Below are 21,178 nucleotides of genomic sequence, written 5' to 3'. Positions count from 1 at the left end.
GGTCTCGGTTCATGCTGTTCCCTCAGACCAAGATACCCTTTTTCTGCTCCACATTTCCTGTTACCTGTTGAAACTCTATTCTTCCTTCAATCCTCAGATGAAACTTCATCCCCCAGTGAAGCCTTCCCTGATACCCCGCAGGAGGAATTCATCTCTCTTTGCTCAGTGTTCCTGTGGCACTGATTTATACTTCATTTGTGATACTTATATCATGTCTCGTATTACAGTTATTTCTGGACTTGTTCCCCGCCCGACCTTCCCACCCCACCCGCCCCACTGGTACTGTGAACTCCTTAGAAGCAAGTACCCTGTCTTCAGCTCAGTTTAATAAGTGGTGATGAGTATGTGTGAGGCTGGTGGTCAGGGGACACAGGAGTGAACCAAAGAAGTCCCACCAGAATGTACAGAGCGTACAGTGAATGGAGAAGCCAGCGATTGGAGGTGTGAGCGTGCGTGGTTGCCGCGGGGAAGTACAGGATGCCGTGGGAGCGTGTGCCATGGGGGCATGGCCTTGTGCGGAGCGCCGTGCTCAGCTTGGCCTCTCCAGCAGCAAGCAGTACCTTACAAACAGGAGGTCTTGTATGAGACTTGATGTTTGGTGCCTGTGGCCGCTCGTGCTCGGGAAGCTTGTTGTCCCTGTCACCTCCTTCAGAGCAGGCTGCTCGGTCCTGGGCACCAAAGGCCTGCTGTGGGCCAGCTGGGGCTTGAGGTTGCTGTGGCCCCTTTAAGAACAGGCCCCACATGTACCACTGCTGGCGGCCCTGCCTCCTGTCAGCCTTCTTCCTCCAGCCTCACAGCCACAGGAGGATTTCTCAGCAGAGGAAAAATTCCCCCCTTCCTTCCCCCCCTCCCTTTTAATGCCCGGGGCCCTTCACTTCCATAATTCTTCATTTTCCAGCCTTGAACGTAAGCCAGACACATCTGTCTGGCCATATGCGTGAACCCTGGAGTCTGTGCCGAGGTGGCTGTAAAACAGGGCCGGTGAAGGCCCTTCTGGGAGAGCACACACATGTGTGTGCCCTCGGGCCATTGGCTCCCTGCCCAGAACCACGGGGCTGCAGCACTCCAAACCCATGTTAACCTTTTCTTATTTTTCCTCTTTTTGTTTAATTTAAGGGGGGAAAATCCCAAGGAAAAGGTATAAATTGTCCTGGGAGTGGGGGAGAGGCTCCTAGCTGGAGAGGCCATTATTGTTGGCAGGTACCTGGGTCACACTAATACAATAAGGAAGAGAGGAGCATCGGGTGAATTAAGATTGGAGAGATGGGCTGTAAATTACAGTGCTCTGAACTCCATCAGTCTCCAGGGGTGTTAACCGAGAGGTGTAAGGCAAGTCCCCAGCTCCCGGCGCCTTTTACAGATGCAGCAAAACAGGAACCACACATGTTTGGGGAAGGGGATATGAAGATGGAGTTGAAAAAAATCCTCCTGGCCCCCATGATGACTATAAAGTCCAACTGAGATCTGGGGCTGTGGCCACACCCCCACTTCCCTTCTCCCCTAGACCCTTGGGCCCAAGCTCATCTGTGGGGTGGGGGAGGCGAGACCTGGCCTCCCTCTGCAGCCTGTCCCTCCCTGCTTCCGGCGTTGCACAGAGGCTGGTGAGTGGGGCCGAATGGAGGTCAGAATAGGGGTGTGGGCAGCTCTCAGGGCCTGTGCAGCTGGAGCCACTGCACCCAGGCAAGTCCCTGCATACTGGGGGGCCAAGTCCGCCCACCTGGGGCTTTGAGGCCGCACTCTCTGGCTCAGCCCAGGCTTTGCCTGTTGCCTGAGAACCTCTTCGTATTAGGTCAGTTCTGCCCACCTCAGTGCTTTCTGACCGAGTCCTTTTCATTCCCATTGCCATTCTTGGGGGCTGTACAGAGACCAGAGCGCAGGGTACAAGGTTTGTCTGGGAAATCGGTCAGAGGTGTCTCAGTCCTAATCATACCCCTCGGGCAAAGCAGTCACTGAAAATCCGCCTCTAGGCATGAGGCGTGGCTTCTTGGCACCTCATCCTGGCCCTGTGAATCCCCCGCCTCCTCTCTGCCTCCACGAGGCTTTACTGTGATTTGTGCTGCTGTCGGGCGGGGTCGGGTTTCCTGAGCAGTTGCAAACATCCCACCTGAAACATAACAGGCTCTTCCTCTGGCCACAGCTATTGTTTCCCTAGGCATTATGGCCACAGTCTTGCTCTGTAGCCAGCAATGACATGTGTTCTGAAAATAGCTTGGCTCCCCTGTCCCCTTCCCGCCCACCCACCCTCCTGAAGATGCAGTCACTCCTTTGTGGTGGCCCCAGGAATTTCACTCTAAATATAGCTGCAGCCCATTCACACTGCCACCCAGCTGGGGGAGGGTGGTGCTGTGGAACAATGGGGCACACACAGAGCCCCCCACACCTGTATGGAAGTTAGCGGAAGGCAGACACTCAGCCCTGGCTCCTAGCTGTCGGAGGCAGGGTGGGAGCCAGTGCGCTACCAGGCCAGGGGCACGTTCACGCAGGGGCAGGAAAGCACATTAGCCTGCAGAGCTGGGCAGCCGCCCACCCTGCTCGAGCGGTTCCAGAGCCCGTTCCGGCTTTGCCACAGACTGTGGTGCTAGGCTCCAGTTTGCTCCAGCAGCATCCACAAGGTCCTTTCCTCCTACGGAATGGTCAGGCTGTTGGCTGGATCACCCTTAGGCTAGCACTGCTTAGAGCAAGCTCGGAGGTGTCAACTAGGCCTGCCACTCCCTCTCCATCAGGAAAGGGCACACTTCTTCGGCATTCTCACAACAAGAGTGAGCAGATAAAATTCAATCAGATTATCTTTAAAATGCCCTCCAACTCTGAGATTCTGTGATTGAGCTCATTGAGCTCCTATAATATATCAAACCCTATGCTAGGTATTATCAAAGAAACTACAAGAAAAGAAGGCCATTCGCTCCTCACAGTCTAGTTTGAAAATAAAATCAGTCCTCATAAAATGATAAGAAGTAGCAAGCAAGTCATCCTAATTGTAACTTTTAAAAAGAAAGCAAGGATACATTAAGTTCTGTGGTACTGGCTGCGCCTCCAGAGGAGGGATCCTAAGCAGAAACTTTCCCATGAGCACCCAGACTGCTAAACTCAGAGGTCGACCGTGCGTTCCCAAGGGCGGCAGACGGCGCTGCCTGCTTTCTATAGCAAATGCAGCATCTGTCCCTTTGGTTTCTGTGGCTCACGAAGGAACTGCCTGTCTGCACTTTTGGTGGTTATCTCACCAACTCTTCCTATTTTTTTATTTCATTTCCATTTTTCCATTTTTCATTTTTTTAAAAATAAGCCACCTATGTCATTAAAGAAAAAAAGAAACCATAAGTATCATGAGTCTTATCATAGAAATCAATAGTCCTCTCTGTCACCCCTCCCTATCTCCTGCTCTGCCCCCAAGTGGCTTCCCCAGAAGTTTCCCCTCCTGGATCTATAGGTGACTCATGGAGCTGGGCAGGAGGAAAGGAAAGCGACCCCTGTGGAGTTGCTGATGCGTGGATCAGGCGTTTTCCTAGATACTTTCCCATACAGAGTGAGCCCAGAAATTTGCTGTGGTACAGAACTTCTCATTTCTGGTGAAGACATGGCTGTGGCCAGAGAGGCCCAGGGATAAATGACTCCATCACCCAGGAGAGAGGAGGAAGCAGCCCCACTCCCTGTGGAGCCCTAAGCAGAAGGAAGACCTAAGAAGGCCTTCTCTTGATGTGACTCTGCCTCATGACGTGGGTTCTTCAAGTTCCACAGCTCCTGTGTGAGCTAATTAATTGTGTTACCTTTTATTTGTAATTCTCAGTGTCTCAATTTTTAGTGGGTCAGCATCCGCAAATCATCCCCACTGTCTAGAAGGAACTGAACCTGTGAACGAGCCCTTCTCCCAAGCCTGTCAGCTTCCTCATTAGATGTTACTGTAGATTATCTCTTTCCCGGTTTCCCACCGGCTTGCTCAAGGATGCTCTCATACTTCAGAGAAAATGGGTTACTTAGCACCTTCCCGAAACAGAATTGAGTTCTTTTTTCCTTCCATGCTTGGTGACAACTTGGTTCTTATTCCCACTGATCTGATTCAAAGCGTCCATGCTTTCCTTGGGTTCTCAGTTCATTCTCCAAGGACCACTGTGGCCCAGTCTTAGCTGCAGCAAGGAGGGTTCCTGTGGAACTCTCCTTCCGGGTCAGCACACTTGACTCCAGGCCAGGGCTAGTCTGTCTGAATCACAGCATTCCAATGGAGCCCCCTCACCCCCACCAGAGGCTTCTGCAGCTTTTTACTCATACAAACAAAAATAAATCTCACTACCGGCCTCTGAACTCCGCAGCAGCTTGCTTCCCCCCGTCTCCCCAAGCGTCCCATGGCTGTGAGTGGGGACTTGGCACTCTCCCCACCGACATCACTTTTTCACTCCCTGCGCATCCTGTGTCCTTCTCTCACCGTGCGACCCAGAGATCGGAATGGGACGTGACGGCCGGCACAGGCGCCGTGCACAGCTGCCAGGAATCTGACGGGTAAAATCTGGAAAAGTTGGGAGGGCAAATGTTAAACGCACGCACGCGCGCTTGCGCGCGCGCGCACACACACACATACACACACACACAGCGCCGCTCAGAGAGGGCCCGGAAACACAGACACCCACAGAAGAGGGCCTGCGGACTCCCGATCCCTCCTCGATCTGCCATTCTTTTGAAGGGGACTGGGCCAGTCTCATGACCCAGGTATGACACCCCCCCCCCCAGGCCCACGGGTACCCCAGGAGAAGGGGGAGCAGCTTCATGTAACCTCCTGAGACTCTTGAGGGCATGTGGGGAACAGGAAGCAGTTGTGTGGTGACTCACTAGGCAGAGCCAGGTTAAGGGAAGTTGTCTGCGGGCGTCCCTGGGACCGGATGATGGCAGCACAGCTCCAACCACCCTCGTAGAGCTTGACCCCACCCCACCCCTGGGGAGCCAACGAGGTTGCCACCTCCCTAAGAGGCCATGGCCTTTGTTCACCTTTCTGGCCCTGAGCCAGAGCTCAGAGAAGTCCGAGGGTTAGAGCTGCCCTGTACCCTGCTCCTGGGCACTTCTTCCGCCCGCCCTGCCCACAGAACACACAGGCGGGCTGTCAGCCCCCAGCCTCCCTTGGCCACCTGGCTTACAGGCCAGCTCTCTCAAGGTGGGATGGTACAAGGTCCCAGGAGCTCATTCTTGTTCGTGCAGCCCATTGCTCTTCAGAGTCAAACCAGAGCTGGGCTGTCATTTCTTGAGGCAGGAAAACGAAAATGTGTAGAGTCGCAGTGGAGTGGTGGCAAAGACCTCGCGCTCGCATAGGACCGTGAGCCCCTGCCTTCTTGCAGCCTGTGTCCCTGTCTGTCCTGTCCCTTCTCACCCAGAGAGAGAAAGATTTGGGTGCCTGCGATACCAAAAAAAATGTTCCTGGCTGGATAGAGAACAGCAAGACGTGGGGGAATGAGCAAGAGGAATGCTGCTGCTCCCCTGTGAGGAGAAAGGGTAGAGTCCCTGTTCTTACAGAATGCCCCAGCTGCTGAACAATGTTATAGGTCAATTATATCTTAAGAAAAAATAAATTTTTAAAAAAATGCCCCAAGCTGAGTTGAGTGGAATGTGTGTCATCCTGTAGTTGGCAGCCTCATGGGGAGGGACTGTGACCCAGTCCCCTGGGAAGATGGCCAGCAGCAGGGGTACTTTCCCCTGATGAGGTGAGAGCAGTAGGAAGACTTCAGCAGAATGGGCCTCTCAGCTGCATTTCTCATGCCTGCCAGTGGCCTGTGGCCTGTGCCTTCCACCAGCTGTGGTGGCAGTGGCAGCAACGACTTAGTCATAGGAAGAGGTCCCCAGTAGGTCACAGAGAAGCCACCCCCAGCATTCAGAGGCATGCCCTTTCAGTTTTACTGTCGTTGCCAGTGAAACCTGAGCGCCTCCCTCACTGACTGTTAGTGGCCAGGCCCGGCACTGTGGGACCCGTCTCAGTTGGCACGCACATCTCCTCCCCTGCCCTGAGCCTGTGTCTCTGTCCTTGCAAGTTGGTGTGTGGCAGAAGATTGGGGGGTGGGGGAGTGACAGGACTGGTCCCCACCAGGTTTGTGCTGGTGCCCTCCTCCTCTGTACACAGGGGGCACACTGGGCAGATGCCAGCAAATCATTCTGCTGCTTGGCCGTGGTCCCCACAAGAGGAAGCAGCACAACAGTGACCGTGCTCTATAGTGACAGACATATCCAGAGCCTATCTCGGAGGGCCCCGTGCCACTCGGGGCTCTGTCAGACTTGAGAAAGTCGGGCTCTCACAGATGTGCGCGGAGCTTCCCTGGAGGAGGAGAACATCCATCAGACAGACAAGGCTTCAGCCACGTGCTTCTCGGGGTGTGGTGCACCCCGCTCACTGGTGCTGCGTGACATGGTTTCTCAGGGACGCACAGGAGACGCTTCGCCTTTTTATTATGGAAGGACAGCTTGCACTAGTAAACTTGATACCATGCTTATCATTGCTTAAGAAGTGGCTAAGCCAAAAAAAGTAGTTGGCTTAAAATCCATTTAATGAAAAACATCAAGTAAATGGTGGTATAGATTGTGCAGAACCGCAGCTAAGGAGCACAAGCAGAACACAAAAGACTCACGTTAGGAAACAGAGTGTTAGGAAACACTCTGCTGGTGGGTGGGGGTGGCTGTTCTCATCAGTCTTCGCAAGCATGTGAGTTGGGTCCAAATCCATCACACTGCATGGACTCCTGCTGCTGCGGGTGTTAATAATTCGCTGTTGGCATCACTGTTTTTGTATAGCCTTTGAGTGTAACCTTTTTTTTTTTTTTCTAACTACACAGTGGAGTAAACTGAAATAACAAATGATACATGTATAAAGTGTTTGCCCTGAGCCGTACCTGTCTGTGCTGTCTAGATAATGGGTGCAAAACCACTTTCATATCCAAGGAAACTGACTCTCCCTTATTGACTTTTAGCCCAGGGTCTTACTTTCAGAAACCTGTTATTTTTAATACCATCAGAGTCCTCTCTGTCCTAGGCAGCGTTTTAGTCACACCCCATTCCTCAGGCCATTTAGTCCGTGTTGATTTTTATTGCAGTACTTTGCCCAGCCCTTGGGCCAGTCCCTCAGGCCTGACAGGGGCTGGCTGTCCCTCTGGAGGGGGAAGAGTTTCAGGGGGCAGGATGCTGACACACTGTGAAGTCAGGGCCCTGGCTCAGCCCCCCGCTTGCCTACTCACTCTGGCTCACTCACGGTTCTGTGTCCCTGTAGGCTGTCCTGGAGGACCAGAGTCAGATGAGGCAGATGGAGCTCGAGATCAGACCCTTGTTCCTTGTACCAGACACCAACGGCTTCATTGACCACCTGGCCAGTCTGGCACGGCTGCTGGAGAGCAGGAAGTACATCCTGGTGGTGCCCCTCATCGGTGAGTCAGGCCAGAGCACCCCTGCACGTGTGCTGCAGCCCCCTCTCCACACACGCCCCATGGCCCTGGGGCCAGGCAGCCAGAGAGCCCCGCTATGTGTGTATGACAGGACTTGCAGGGAAGTAGGGTATGCATGGGGCAAGGAAAATTGTTTAATAATCAGAGCAGTTCGAATTATTATGGCTGATCCATGGCTTAAACTGCTTGAGCAAATGGACTCCTGTGTCCCAGCAACCAGAGGCTGCATGAGCCCAGCCCTTGTTTTTATCCTTATAAAGCTTGCAGTAAAACAGCAAAGCTGGTTCCCGTTATTGGTAAACACTCAGCCCTGGCAGATAACGGCAGTGCTGCTGGGTGGTCTGGCAGGGAGGCTGGGAGGATTTTGAAGTGGTTAGATGCCTTTGGTCTGATTGTCTTGTAGCTTTTCATGATCATTCTGTTGGTTCGAGGTAGCATTCTTCTGGCCAGTGTCACCCTAAGGCCAGGCTGACGGAAACCCTCCAGAGTAAGCCCTTGGCTCATGCCTGTGGATTCTTGCCACTTGGGCCCTTACCACTGTCTGGTCACTGATGCTGGTGCAGGGTCAGCATCTCAGGACCCAGCTAGCTTTCTTCCACCCTCAGGCCAGAAGAGCCCAGCTGGGCTGTCTCCAAGGGACTGTCTAGGCACTGTCTTAGTTCTTGGAGCTCTGTGGTGGGTCAGCCTGAGGATGGGCTTTGGGCTCTAGGCTCCTAATATAATTGATACAGCTAATATAGCTGATGGCTATCCTGTGGAGGGAAAGGGTCTAGGAGGTGATTGGCTCTTCGGTGTCCCCTTCTCAGCAGCCACTTGGAGCAAGTTTGGGATCCTTGTCCTCTGGAAAAGCTGCCAGACTGGCAGTCTGCCTGCCACGCCACCTCTGACATCCATGCCAAGATGTTCCATTGGGCCTCCCCTCCTAGTCCCAAGTGTCTTAGTGCCAGATGAGGGTGGAAACAAAGGGCAGGAAACATCCGCCCCTGCAGAGGCTATAGAACCCTGGGGGGTTGTGGGAAACACGTTAGCACCACCTGAGAATGTTGGCACTGAAGCAGGCCTCGTCCCGCCTCCACCCTCCCTGTCTTCCTTCCCCCTCCCCATGTGGCCTGGCCAGAACCTCTTAAACCCAGGCCTTTAGACCTAAGGGGAGGCTTTCTGTTCTTCAGAAGTAGAGCAGCAAGACCGACAAGTTGTTCCAGCTTCCCCTCTTCCCTCACTGCATCCTGGGGTGGGAAAGCTATCAGGATAGTGTGTCTCTGTGCTTTCCTACCCCGGGAGATTTTGAGGGGAAAGAGAGTGAGTGGTCACTTTTGCTAATGGTCAGGAAATGGTATAACTGAGAGAGGTTGCTGACATCTGAGGAGCTCCCTAGGACTTGGAAAGAGCTTCAGACACCATCCCAGGCTAGCACGGTTCTTGGTCCCCAGCACTGATTGTGCCCCTACTGTGTGCCTGGTCTCCTTATTCCCGGGGCATCCAGGGAAAGGCAGAGCTGCAAGCCCTTGGCCTCGAGGAGCTTGTGGTTCAGTAGGGAAAGGCAGATATGGCGGGGAGGGAGTAAATACATGCGCAACCCCCCAGGAAAGGACACACGTAGAATAAATAGATGCCCTCCGTGGGCGCTGGGAAATGACAGCTCTGCCACAGAAGTACAGGCCAGCCTGTTTGCACCTTCTTCAGTGGGGCAGGGCCCTCGACCCTCAGGGGCTGTACAGGCAACTCCCGTTCAGTGAGGCTTCCTCAGTGCATTCCCACTCTGTGTCCAGAGCACAAAGGGTTAAGCCGACAGCCTTCCCTGCTTGTTCTTGTGCTCTTTAACCTGCTCCTGCTCCTTAGGCCTGACCCTAGCATCGAGAAGCCCCGCCTGGTGCAGAAGCACAAACAAGCTTCCCCTTTGAAGCCTGTTTAGTTTGGAAGCAGGAAAGGAGATTTTGGGATGGAATACCAGTTTTTCGTGTTTGATGTTCTGTTTGCTGTACCATACACGCATCCACCACTACTTCCCAGCCTCAACCATACATTGTGTGGACATGCAGCAGCCTTAGGTTGCTGAAAGCACGGGCTGTGTGTGTGTGTGTGTGTGTGTGTGTGTGTGTGTGTGTGTGTATCCCCACATGGGCCCTTTCCAGAAAGTGTCTCTGAATACCCAGACAGTGAGTGCCAGGCTCACCATGGAACAGCATGCTCATGCCGACTCCCCGAGCCATGAATCATTGCACTGAGGAGAGGCCTCAGACCCCAAACTCTCCCGGAGCCCCCAAGGAGTGCATATTTCCCACTTGACCTCAGGCTTTTGGCTGGAATTTTGGAAAGAATCTTCACCAGAAAATGAAGCCGTGTCCCAGACACATAGGCAGGCAGACACACACACACATACACACACACATACATACTCACAAACACGTGCAGTATCAGAGGAGTAGATGTGCCAGGGGCATGGTTTGAAGGATACCAGGGTCCTTGCAAGTAAGGCTGTGACTGTTGCTTCCCACTTGGTGACCTCCCTGCACTCTGCTAGGGGGTGGGCCATAGAACTTTGCCTCTTATGAACTGCTGTGGTTGGGGATCCAGATGGATGAGGGGGAGTGCCTCTTGTCCTTTAGCAGCTACCCTTGCCTCTCCTTGAGATACCCTTTCAATTTAATCCTATAACTGAGGAATGTGATAGTAGAGGGGCCAGGTTTCCAATACAGCAGCTCCAGAAAATCCCTGTAGGTTCCTTCTAGGAGGAGCGTGGGGCCCAGGGGAAGTGGCAGAAAGATAGAGCTCTGTGGAGAGTCTGGAACACTTCTTGCCCCCCCAGATTCCCCTAGTGTCATTGGAAGACTCCTGTGGGGCAAGGTGGACTCTGTGGTCTGGGACGGGGCCGGCTGGGAAAGTGAGCCTAGGGTGAAGGCAGACATGATTGCCGATCGCTGAGGCTGATACCTTGTGGGACTGTGTCTCATCAGTGATCAATGAACTGGACGGCCTGGCCAAGGGGCAGGAGACAGACCACCGGGCTGGGGGCTATGCCCGTGTGGTGCAGGAAAAGGCCCGGAAGTCCATCGAGTTCCTCGAGCGGCGATTTGAGAGTCGGGACTCTTGTCTACGGGCCCTGACCAGCCGTGGCAATGAACTTGAATCCATCGCCTTCCGCAGCGAAGACATCACTGGCCAACTGGTAAGACCTGCGGCAGAAAGGGAGAGCCCATAGCCAGCCTCAGAACAGGGTCTCCCGCAGCCCGGGCAGCTGAGGGGGCAGCCACTGGCCAGGCCCAGGAGGGGCAGTTCTAGATCACTCTTGGCAAGTTGGACCCCACCAAACAGGACCAGAAGATGTATGGGCGGGACTCTGGGATGTGATCCTCCCCAGGACCCCAGAGGCAGAAGTATAGCTGTGCCTCCTCCGAATGGCGCCCCCTCCTGCCCAGTGGCACTTCTCACACTTTCTTCCTCTAGGGTAACAATGATGACCTGATCCTCTCCTGTTGCCTCCACTACTGCAAAGACAAGGCTAAGGACTTCATGCCCACCAACAAAGGTACAGCTTCGCCCCTGCCTCAGGATCATCCGTTCCTCCCCACCCCCCGCCCTACCATCCTCACCCCTAGGGAAGAGTCCCTTCACCAACTCTGGCCTGGGGAGTTTGATGCAAGCCTGAGGCCAGCCTTCTGGGAATTCCGCCTCACTGTCACAGCTCCCCCATTCGCAGGTGGACCCTGGGCCAGCTAGGGGTGGACCTAGACCTGGAAGGCAGGCTCTAGGCAGCGAGCTTTCCCACTCGGCATGCACCCGTTTCCTTTCTTGGGTCCTCAGTGAGTCTTCTGACAGCAAGAATGTCTTTATGATTCAGTGTAGCTTATTCTGGCCATGGTCTCCTGAACCCAGCCCTCTGCAGCTCTGAGAGGACAGTCCCCACTGGTCCCTAGGGCCCACCTCCCTTTTCTTGGCCACGCACACCCTCTCAGTTCATCCCTGAATGTTTACCCTCTATCAGCCCTGTAGTGGAGGTACTTCCCCAGCGAGTAGTGGGCCTTTTCTTCCTGTCTCTGTGTCATGTGCTGCGGCACTTTGGGGGCAGTTGACAGCTTGAGGACTGAGCCCTCAGCCCAATTTTCAAGGCCTTTTTGGCAGCCAGTAGTCTTATCTTTGAGCCAAAAGCCCACCCTGGGACTCTTCCAGGCGCTTCAGCACCTCATCCTCAATCCAGAACGCTTCCCTGCACAGCCCCTCAGAGTCAGCACGGCTCAGGTGTTTTCTGCTCCTGGCTCCCGGGAGTCTGACATTTCTTCCTAGGATGGCCCTGCTCTGTGTCGTCTACAGACTTCGGCATTCTTACCGCTTGGTTTCTGTCTATGTGTAGGTGCCTGCATCTTGTCTTTTTCTTTTGGTGGTGGTTTCCCAGCTCTCTTCCCCGCTCAGTTTCCTAGCCCTGGCTTCCAAGCTGGTAGGGAGATTGTCTTCTCTCCCGCTGCTCCTACCACCCATGTCACTGCAGCCCCTCACTCCTGCCTGAGTCTCTGCACCAGGGGCTGAGAATGAGCCCATGAGGGCTGTTCTTCAGAGGGGTCCTGCCACGTGGCTTGCTCATTCTGTCCCTCAGGGCCAGACCTGGAGCAGTGAAGTGGTAGAAAGGAGTCCTGGCTGAGCCAAACGGAGGACCCTGGGCTCTGCTCCCAGGCAGCTTCGTAGAGAGGCACCTTCTGAGGGAGAGGTAGACGGCATCGCAGAAGGCCTTGTTGGGAAGTATGGTTCAGATACTGCCGCGGCCCCACCCAGCCTCGGAGCTGTTTCTTTCTTAGCAGAGACACATTTTGGCTTTGGCCTTACTAGTCTCTCCACCCCCCACTTCACCCCAAACAGCCTGCAGGAACCCATTGCCATCCTGGGGACCGCCCCTATCACAATTACATCAGCAACGGCTAGTGTAATCAAACCCCATTTGTCAGGGTGAATTCTTAGCAGATTAACTTGTCAGATTCACAGAGAAACCGTCACTAAATGTTTATGTGTAAACGATGTTGAATTTTAAAATCATGTGGATTATGGCGGATGGGGCCTGACAAGATGACAGTCTCTGGTTTCTAACAAAGTGAAGTTACCAGTGTCAAAACAGAGGATGTTTATTGTTAAAAATGTCTGAAAGTATCCACAGAAACCCCTGCAGACCCCTGCCAGCAATGCCGGGCCTTAGTTGACTGTCCTGAGGCCTGGGACTCTCTTGGTCTGAGCCCCAGGACAGGAGCAGTGGGGCTGCCTCGAGCAGCCAGCTGGGAACCCCAGAAAGCACAGCCCGGCACCACCCACGCCTGAGGGGCCAGGCCCAGGCAGTGGAGCCGTCTGAGAGCATCCTCTCTGCTTATGTGGCCTTCCTCTCCCCGTCTGCCCACCGCAGCCCTCACCTCCCACCCATTCTCCTTCCGCCCTTCCCCTTCTCCCACCAGCGTCAGCCTCATGAGCCTCTCCCTCCCTTTTCCCCCCAAACTCCTCCCAGGCTGACAGCCAGTTCTCAGCCTCCCTGCCTGGAGCTGGCAAGCCTGAAACTGCTCAGGTCCAGACCTGGACATTTGCAATTGCCCAGCCCCGCCAGCCCCCCGCAGTCAGTAAGCCCCGCAGGACATTTCCTGTGCCTCACAAGTCTGCCGGACCTCCGTCAGGAAATGCCCAGCCTGGGACTGAGGGGTGGGCCTGCCCCTGAGCGGCCTGACCAGGGGTGGGGATGTCACTTCTGTGGGTACTTGGCCCTGGCTTAAATTCTCCCCAGTACATTAAAAGGTGTGGGAATCCGGAGGAGAGAGGTAGTGTGACATCTTGCTAAGAGGTCATCTAAAAAGAACAAAGGCTGCTTGTGCCGTTACAGAAAGAGCTTTAAAATATATAAAATTTGAATAAAATAAATATGGCTAGTATGATTGTAATGTTGGGAAAAAAGCTTATGTAACAAGTATATATACTTGCACGTGTGCATTAAAAAATCTGGAAGCACGCATAGATCTAGCCCTGGGGAGCAAGACAGAGACACATGAAGGGAGAGTGGCTTGGAGTTTTCCTTTCCTTTGTCCTCTTCTGTACTGTTAGAGGTTCTCACCATTTACATCGATTACTTTCATGTAATAGAGGAAATCATTTGGCTCTCACTCGGGGCCACCTTGGCACGGCTCTGCCAGGGACCCTTGCCCTCCTCTCCTCAGAGCTCCCTTAAACTAACCCCTCTCCTCACATCTGGGAGCCTGGATTCACTTTGGATTCCATCTTGAGCTTTCTACCTCTTAATACCTAAAGTATTGACCTCCTAGCCTTGGAGGGAGAGGATGTGCCAGAAGAGAGGAGTAATTGTGAGCCCAGGACCAGCCATGCAGTCTAGGGGAACAGAAGGAGAGGGGTTTCCTCTGCTCCCCTCAGTTCAGCATCCCGGGAGAGGGGTCTGTTGAGGCCAGTGGCTTGGGCAGATCTCCAGACACGAGGCAGTTCAGTCCCGGGCTGGAGGTGAGGGTCTGAAGCAGAAGGCCAGCCCTGGCCCAGCATGGTCCTCTCTGAGCCAGTAGGGGAGGGGTACCCCGGCTGATTGCATGAGGGAAAGACTTGTAGAAGGGCCAAGAAATGGTTGGCCCTGACCCCTCCCGGGCGACATTCCCCCTCAGAGAGAGGAGAGGCAGCCTGTGCCTCTGCCTCCTGCCCTCAGTGAAGTCCTTCTGCTCTCTCATGCCTACAGAGGAGCCAATCCGGCTGCTGCGGGAGGTGGTGCTGTTGACAGATGACCGCAACCTGCGTGTGAAGGCACTGACGAGGAATGTGCCTGTGCGGGACATCCCAGCCTTCCTCACGTGGGCCCAGGTGGGCTGAGGGGGCCGCACCGGGGCCCCCCCCCCCGCCATGGAACCATTCCTGAGAGGCCACCAGGTGCCCAGTGTAGCACCGAAGATGCCCACGTGCCTGAGCCAGCAATCCACCCAGACAATAAACCATCCTCTTCCAACCCACGCCGTGGCCGTGCTGTGGGGGAGCTGCTCCTCACAGAGCCCCTCCTGAGGGTCGGGCGGAAGCTGCTGGGACCCTCCTGGGCTGCCAAGATTTAGCAGGGAGGTGGCTGGCTGCAGTGACAGCAGGTGGGTGAGCCAGACAGGCCGCCCACAGTCTCGCCTTTCTCCCTCCCCCTGTCTAGTTCAAGGGCTTGCTGAAGGCCTTCTCAGCCCAGGGACTCAGCCACTTTCTCAGCTGGAGATAGGGCAGGGGTTGCATTTCCATCAGGTGCAGGTGAAATGATGGGTCCCTTTAATCTTCAGAACCCCTGTGCTGAATGTGTCCCAAGAGGCTTTGGTCATGCCATGAAGAGAGTGCCCAGGGTGTGTCTCTCTGAGGCCTGGATTCCCCGATGGACCCAAGTTGGGTTCTGGACACCGCGTCCCAAACAGCAGCCCTAGGCCCCATCTTTTCTACCCCCCTACCCCAAACACACATCCATTCTGCTGCTCTTCTTCCTGTCCTTATCATTCTGGGTCCATTATACTTTGCCCCTTGTTCCCCGTTGGATGGTCATGGGTCTAGAGGGAAGGGACGTCTGGTCTCAGGCTCATGCTTCCTGGGTGGCCTCTGCCTGCTCCTCTCCCTCATTGGCCTTCCTTTTGCTCTAGTTCCCATTTCACAAAATTTCTTTAGACTCCTCTCGGTCCCCCCTCCTCTCTCTTCCCTCTCTCCCTCCTGAATCATCTCCTTGGCCTCCTTCCCTTTCTAGAGGATCCCTCTTACTTCCCTGATCCCCTCAAATTCTTCACCTCAGGTCCTTGCCATGCAGGTTCCCACTCTGAATCTTCCTCCTCTGGTACCTCTTCCTCCTCTGGGCCAGGAACCTAATGAAGCTTTCCTGCCCTGACCTTCTTTCTCAGGCCCCTGTGCTCTGAGAAACTTACAGGCTCCTGCGTCCCAGCCTGAGGGTGGGGTGGGCCGGTGCCTGAGAGGGACATTGCTAGCCTCGAGTGTGCACCATTTCTAGCTTTGCCCTAGAAGAATTTGACACAGGGGCCTTTTGGCCTTTCAAGTTTTTGTTGCCTCTTTAGCTGGCACCTGTGTCCAAAGCCTCACTAGAGGGGCTTCCTACTGGGAATGGGTTCTCCCAACCCAGGGACAGGGATGAAAGGAACTTGGAGGAAGACAGGACTTTGAGGAGGAGCCAGGAGTCAATTTTGATGGGACCAGAGGGGGAATCCCCCAGAGCTCCCTGTCTGGACTGTACAGCCTTCCCAGAGGATGGGAGCAAAGTTGTACCCTCCCTGAGGCCCAAGATTATACCAGGAGGAGGGGGTGCTATGCAGGAGAGCCACCAGTGGTTTGGGGGTACGAGTCCCCCAAGGGCCTCAGAAGACTGGCTCTTTGGGGTACAGGGTCCCAGCCTCTCCTTTGAGATCCTCTCCCCTGGATGAAGGCCAATGACTGGGTGGGTGGGAGACCCCACTCTCCTTTCTGTCCCATTTGCAGCACTGGTTTTGTTTCCTTAATAAATTTTTAGTTATGAACGTGCCTGACCTCTTGCCCATCTGTCTCTGGGACTGGGGAGGGAAGACGGTCCAAGCCTCTCTCTGCACCTGTATGAGGGTGCCGTGTCTGGCCCCTCCACCCACCTAGGTCCTTGTGCAGGGCGGAAGAGAGCAGCGGGGTCCAGGGTCCTTGGTTACTGCTTTATTGCTGTTTGGTTCGAGTATAGAAAATGGAAGCGGCTCTGGAAGAGCCTGTGTACAAGGTAGGAAATATACAAACGGGGAGGAGGGAGCTAAAGAGACCACGTTCCAGCCCAGCCCAGCCTGGGCTCGGGGTGGGGGGCCGCCCGGGGCGCATGCAATAAATATGGTCCGGGGCCCCAGGGAAGGGAGGGATGGGGAGGACACCGGCGGGAGTGGGAGACCGGTAGGCCAGGGCTGTCTCAGCCCTCTGACTCCAGAGGGAGGGAAGGGTTGGCCCTGGGGCTAGTGCCACTTGTGCAAAATGAGGAACTTCACATTATCAGTCCCGGGGCGGGCGGGAGCGGGGGGCGGGGGGCCCTCCGGCCGGCTCAGTCCCCTCCCCGCTCCCCAACTCTGCCCGACGCTCCGACCCCAGCGGGGAGATTCACAGTGAGAATGGGTGTGGTCGCAAGGGCCGGAGGTAGGGCTGGGAGCGCCCCAACAGTGACACCCCTCCCTCCAAGAGCAGCACGGAGCCGGGGGAGGGGGCCAACGAACCACAGGAAGAGGCGGAGAAGGGCCGGGGGTCTCCTTTGGTCAAAGCTGATATCAAAAATATAAATCTCCCTTCCCCCATCCCACCCCCGTCCCGGGGTTTCACCCCCACCCCCACCCCCGGGCTAAGGCACAAAGCAGTGAGGCCAGGTGGGGCCGCCGCCACTGCGGCGACGCTGCCGCTGCTACTACAGATGTCCGGGCGCGGTGTGCCTGCTCGCGGCTGCTGCCGCTGTTCCCTGGGGGGCACGGGCCAGGGCCAAGCGGCGGCGACGAGGCGGGCCGGCAAGAGGCGCTCTAGGTGGGGGAAAAACGGTCGATGGTCCGGCCGTCGGGTCCGGCGGCCAGGTGCGCTCCCTGGCTCAGCACCTCGGCCGCCTTGTCCGGGCTGAGGCCCAGCTCCGCGGTGAACTTAGCCAGCGGGTAGAGGCTCTCGAGCGCCACCTTGGGGTCGTGCAGGAAGTGCGTGGTCTGCGCCAGCAGCTCGGCCGCCGCCGCCTTGTCCTGCTGCTTCAGGCTCAGCTGTTCAGCCGTGAGGCGGGCCACAGCGAAGACACCCTCGGGGAAGTCGAGCTTGCCCTTGCCATCGGGGCCGGGGACGCCGGGTAGCCCCCCCAGACCCGCCAGCGCTCCGGCTGCGCCTGCCGCGCCACCCACGGCGTGCATCTTCATGTGGCTGATGAGGTTGCGCTGCTGTGCGAACTTGCCGCCGCACACCTGGCACTCGTAGGGCTTCTCGCCCGAGTGGATGCGCATGTGCTCGGTGAGGCGGTACTGGCGCGTGAAGCGCATGCCGCACGCGTCGCACGCGAAGGGCTTGAGGCCCAGGTGGCTGCGCATGTGGCGCGTCATGGTCCCGCGCTGCGTGAACTTCTTCCCGCAGATGGTGCATGGGTAGGGCCGGGTCAGCCAGTGCGTCTTCTCGTGCTGTCGCAGCGTGGCCGGGTCCTTGTAGCTCTTGTCGCACGACGCGCAGCGGTACGGCCGCAGCAGCTCGCCCAGGCCGCCCGGAGCTCCAGCGACCTTGTCCCCACTGCCTCCAAAAGGGGGCCCCAAGCCGGCGGCCCCCGCAGCTACCTCAGCCGCCTCGGCCCTGCCGTACAGCGCCTCCTCCTCCTCCACGTGAGCTTCCACGTGCGCATTCAGCTGCTCCGAGCTGGGGAAGCCCTTGCCGCACGGGATGCACACGTACAGGTTGTCACCGAAGCTCTCAGGCTCGCCATAAGCCAGGTGCGGGCATGGGTAGCCCTCGAGGTGGCCGCCGGGCGGGCTGGGGTCCTCGCTGCTGCCCGTCTCTTCGCTGCTGCTCTTGTAGTCGTCGCCGTCGCCACCCGCGCCCGGCCCGTCCAGGCTGCCCTGGTAGCGCGGCGGCGCCAGGCCTAGCGGGGGTACCCCGGGCGAGGCGGCCGGGTCCCCGCCGCGCTCCTCGCAGCGCTCGCTGGGGGAGCCGCGCTCCCGGCCCAGCTCGTCGCCGTAACTGCCCAGGCCTGGCTCGTGCTTCATCCAGCGGTAGAGGAGGCTGGGCCCGTCGGGGCGGCCCGGGGGCTCGGGTCCCGGGCTGCCGCCGCCGCCACGGAACGGGTCCGGAGGCGGTACGGCCTCCTCCAGCTTCTGGAAGGGCAGCGGCGGGAGCGGTGGCAGGGCGAGCGGTGGCTCCTTGTAGGCTGCGGGGCCGGCACTGGGAGGGCTGTCTGGGCGCGGGGGCAGTTCGCGCTCGCCCGGCGGCCGTTCAGGAGGCGCGGAGCCCGGCGGGCTTTTCTTGGACAGGTCCAGGCCGCAGAGCGGGGAGCAGCGGCGCTCCGGGGCGCAGAGTGCGGAGGCCGGGCCGGGGCCCGAGGCGTACAGCTCCGCGCAGTGCGTGTTCACCGCGGCCTCGGGGCCCGAAGCCGGCTCACCGGTGGGCGGCGGCGGCGGCCCGGCTGGGGACGAGTAGCAGGCCTGGATGACGGGCGTGGCGGCCCGAAGGCCCCGGCCCGGCCTCCCGTAGGGGGCATAGCCGCCGCCGCCGCCGCCGCCGCCCCGCAGGTGGCAGTACTTGCCGTGGCGCTTGAGGCGTTTCTTGCACAGCGCCACGAGGTCGGGGATCTGCAGGTAGCTGGCGGCGGCCAGCACGGCGCCCAGGCTCGGCTCGGCCCCCGGGGCCACGGCCGCCGCCGCCGCGGCCTCCGCGCCGTCAGCCAGGCGGCCGGTGTAGATGAAGTCCAGCACCAGGCGGAACACCGCCGGGCTCACCATGTCATGGTCCAGGTTGAGCAGGTTGTCATGCACCACCAGGGACTTGAGGTAGGCGCTGCTGGCCGCCAGCACGTTCTTGTGCGCGCGGAAGAGGGCGTTCTGCACCACGATGATCACGTCGCACAAGAAGCCCTTGGTGCGCTGGTTGTTGAGCTGCAGCAGCAGCTGCCTCGAGTGGCCCGGCGCCTCCATCGTGTCCAGCATCGTCTGCCCAGCACACTCTCCTGCAGGGGTACACAGCAGCCGGGTCAGCGCCTCCCCGAGCGCTCGCCGCCTGGATCCAGCTGCGCGCTTCTCCCCCCCGACTTCCCCTTCCCCTTCCCCTCAGCTAGGCGGGGGCATGGAGCACGGCGGCCTGGGCACCGGCAGAGGACCGGCGGCCTCCTGGTGTGGAAGCCTGGGCCGCGGGCCTGGACCAGAAGAAGGCGTCGGAGAGCGGCTGTTGGAGAGGAGGCCAGGCTGGCCTGCACGCCCAGGCCCGGAGGCCACCGGGCACGCAGGCTGGGTTCTGGGGACTTCCGAGGAGAAAACTGTTTGGGGGAAGTGACCCCTTCGGAGACAGTTACCGGATTTGAGGAAAATGTCCGCTTCAGGAAAAGTCATTCAGGGCCGAGAAGTTTGCCCAATTGGGATATAAGGGAGCCGAGTAAAAAAGCGCCTCCCGCCTCGGGAGAAGTTGCCCCAGCTGGGGGAAGTGATCCAGTGGAGGGGAGCGCGGTGCCCGCCGTGGCGCCGCCCTGCCCGGGGGCTGTCAGGCCCTCAGTTGGGGCCGGGGCGCGGCCGCGGCGCGGGGAGCGGAGGCAGAGGCTGCCGTGGCGGGCAGAGCACGAAGGCCGGCCCCGGCGCGGGGAGGGCGTTATATCGGGGCAGGAGGCTGAGGCAGGAAGCAGGTGGGGGGGAGGGGGGAGCCACGCAGCTCCCAGGGGAGGGAGGGGGCAGCGCCCCGGGCGGGCACGGCGCACAGCCGGCTGCGGCCCTGACCCGGGCCTGCGCCCCACCCGCGTCCCGGCCCCGGCCTCGGCTCTGCATTCGCGGGCCCCGGCGCCTCCCTCCCCAGCTCCCTTCGGCCCCTTCTCCACGGGAACTCCGCCGCCCCAAACTTGGGGAAAAGTTTCCCAACTTCAGACAGGCCGGGAGAAGCGCGCCAGCCCCAGTCCCTCGACTCCCAGCTTTTCCTCTCGGCCCCCAATTTTCTGCAGCCAGGCGGCCCTGGGGCCTGAGCCGGGCCCTGAGCTCCCCTGCCCGCTCGTTCGCCCGCCCACCCTGTTCCCCGCCTGGCCCGCAGGGCCTCGCGGCCCGTTACCTGCGGCCGCAACCCGACCCGGCTTCCCTCCCCGTGGCTGTGGCAGCTCCTAGCCGGCGCCCCACCCGCCCCGCTGCCAGGCGCCGAGCTGTGCCAGGGCAGCGCCCCTGCCAGCCCCGCCCGCCAGCTCCCCTTCCCTTCCCTTCGCCTCTCCAGCCCATGTGCGGGCAGAGTCGGCCCCGGGCCGCTGACCCCGCCGTGAACCCGGCGCAGGGCAGCGGCCCGGCGTTCCTGAGTCCTCTAGGGGCGACACCCGGAGTCCCGAACGTCAGCCGCGTTGGGGCACCCGCGCCGGAGGATGCGCCCGAGGCGGCCAGTGCGTAAGGACCGGGCTGTCCGGGTCCCCTGTCCCTCCCGGTCCCGAGCCTCAAGACCCACCTGGGGGGCATGTCGGAAGCCCCGGGCCCGGCTGCCGGCGGATCCAGGGGGGGATGTGGCTGCGCTGCGCTGCCCTCCGCCCGCCGGGCCCCCGGTCGGTCTGTCCTGCTGGTCCGTCCTCCCCGCGTACTGGTCGCGTCTCAGCCCCGCCGCGCTTTCCGCACACTCTTATCTGGAGCGGCCCGGGCCGGCACGCGCTGCTGCAGCTATGGCGCCACCTCGCGGCCCTGCAGGACTTTGCGCCGCACAGCCGCGACCGCCCTCCGGCGCACCTGGGTTGGGTTGGAGGCTCACAGAAGCAGAGCTGGACGCGGGAGAGGGTTGACAGGTTCACCATCCCAGATGTGCCCACGTGAGGACCCAGGCCCCGGAACTTCGAACCCCACAAACTCTGGGGTTTTGAGCTAAACGTTCCCATCCACGTACATACTTCTAGATTCTCACATTGCCTTAGTTTGGAAAAGTCCTGCCCGCAAGGAGGGGACTCTGGGGACAAGTGAATGGGGTGAGGGAGGTTACGGAAGTCGTTAAGAGAGAAGAAGGTAGACAAGATCTTGGGGGCGACTCCTTAGGCATTCCTGGATGGGACTGTCCTTTTATATCCACCCCACCCCCCAACACACCCACCTTCACTCAGCCACATGGGTTTAGGTATGCACGGAAAA

The 21,178-nt window shown here is 58.3% G+C and overlaps 2 protein-coding genes across 6 annotated transcripts in view; one reads left to right on the top strand and one right to left on the bottom strand.

Moving 5' to 3' along the window:
- Positions 1-15,902, top strand: part of SMG6 (SMG6 nonsense mediated mRNA decay factor) — a 229,627-nt gene extending 213,725 nt beyond the window's left edge. For all 4 annotated transcript variants that reach the window (XM_045773653.2, XM_045773656.2, XM_045773654.2 and 1 more), the window contains exons 16-19: positions 7,232-7,385; positions 10,358-10,569; positions 10,848-10,929; positions 14,101-15,902. In XM_045773653.2, the coding sequence (XP_045629609.2) occupies positions 7,232-7,385; positions 10,358-10,569; positions 10,848-10,929; positions 14,101-14,231 (579 nt within the window). In that variant the 3' untranslated portion in view covers positions 14,232-15,902. The remainder of the gene's footprint in view (positions 1-7,231; positions 7,386-10,357; positions 10,570-10,847; positions 10,930-14,100) is intronic.
- A 144-nt stretch (positions 15,903-16,046) lies between these two features.
- On the bottom strand, positions 16,047-20,676 carry HIC1 (HIC ZBTB transcriptional repressor 1). 2 transcript variants are annotated; one of them, XM_045773666.2, is made up of 2 exons: positions 20,514-20,676; positions 16,047-19,056 (listed from the first exon to the last, which is right to left on the bottom strand). In XM_045773666.2, exon 2 carries the CDS (start codon positions 19,034-19,036, stop codon positions 16,895-16,897), a length of 2,142 nt encoding a protein of 713 aa, XP_045629622.1. In that variant the 5' UTR covers positions 19,037-19,056; positions 20,514-20,676; the 3' UTR covers positions 16,047-16,894. The 2 variants fall into 2 exon arrangements, with proteins under 2 accessions (XP_045629622.1, XP_045629621.1); XM_045773665.2 differs by lacking the exon at positions 20,514-20,676 and adding an exon at positions 19,399-19,743.
- Positions 20,677-21,178: the final 502 nt, after the last annotated feature.

The sequence above is a fragment of the Ursus americanus genome, chromosome 23, assembly GCF_024610735.1.
Source record: "Ursus americanus isolate L20-20 chromosome 23, mUrsAme1.1.p, whole genome shotgun sequence".
NCBI classification, from domain to species: domain Eukaryota; kingdom Metazoa; phylum Chordata; class Mammalia; order Carnivora; family Ursidae; genus Ursus; species Ursus americanus.
The sequence above is the reverse complement of the archived record's forward strand: the minus strand, read 5'-3'. Positions and strand labels throughout refer to the sequence as shown.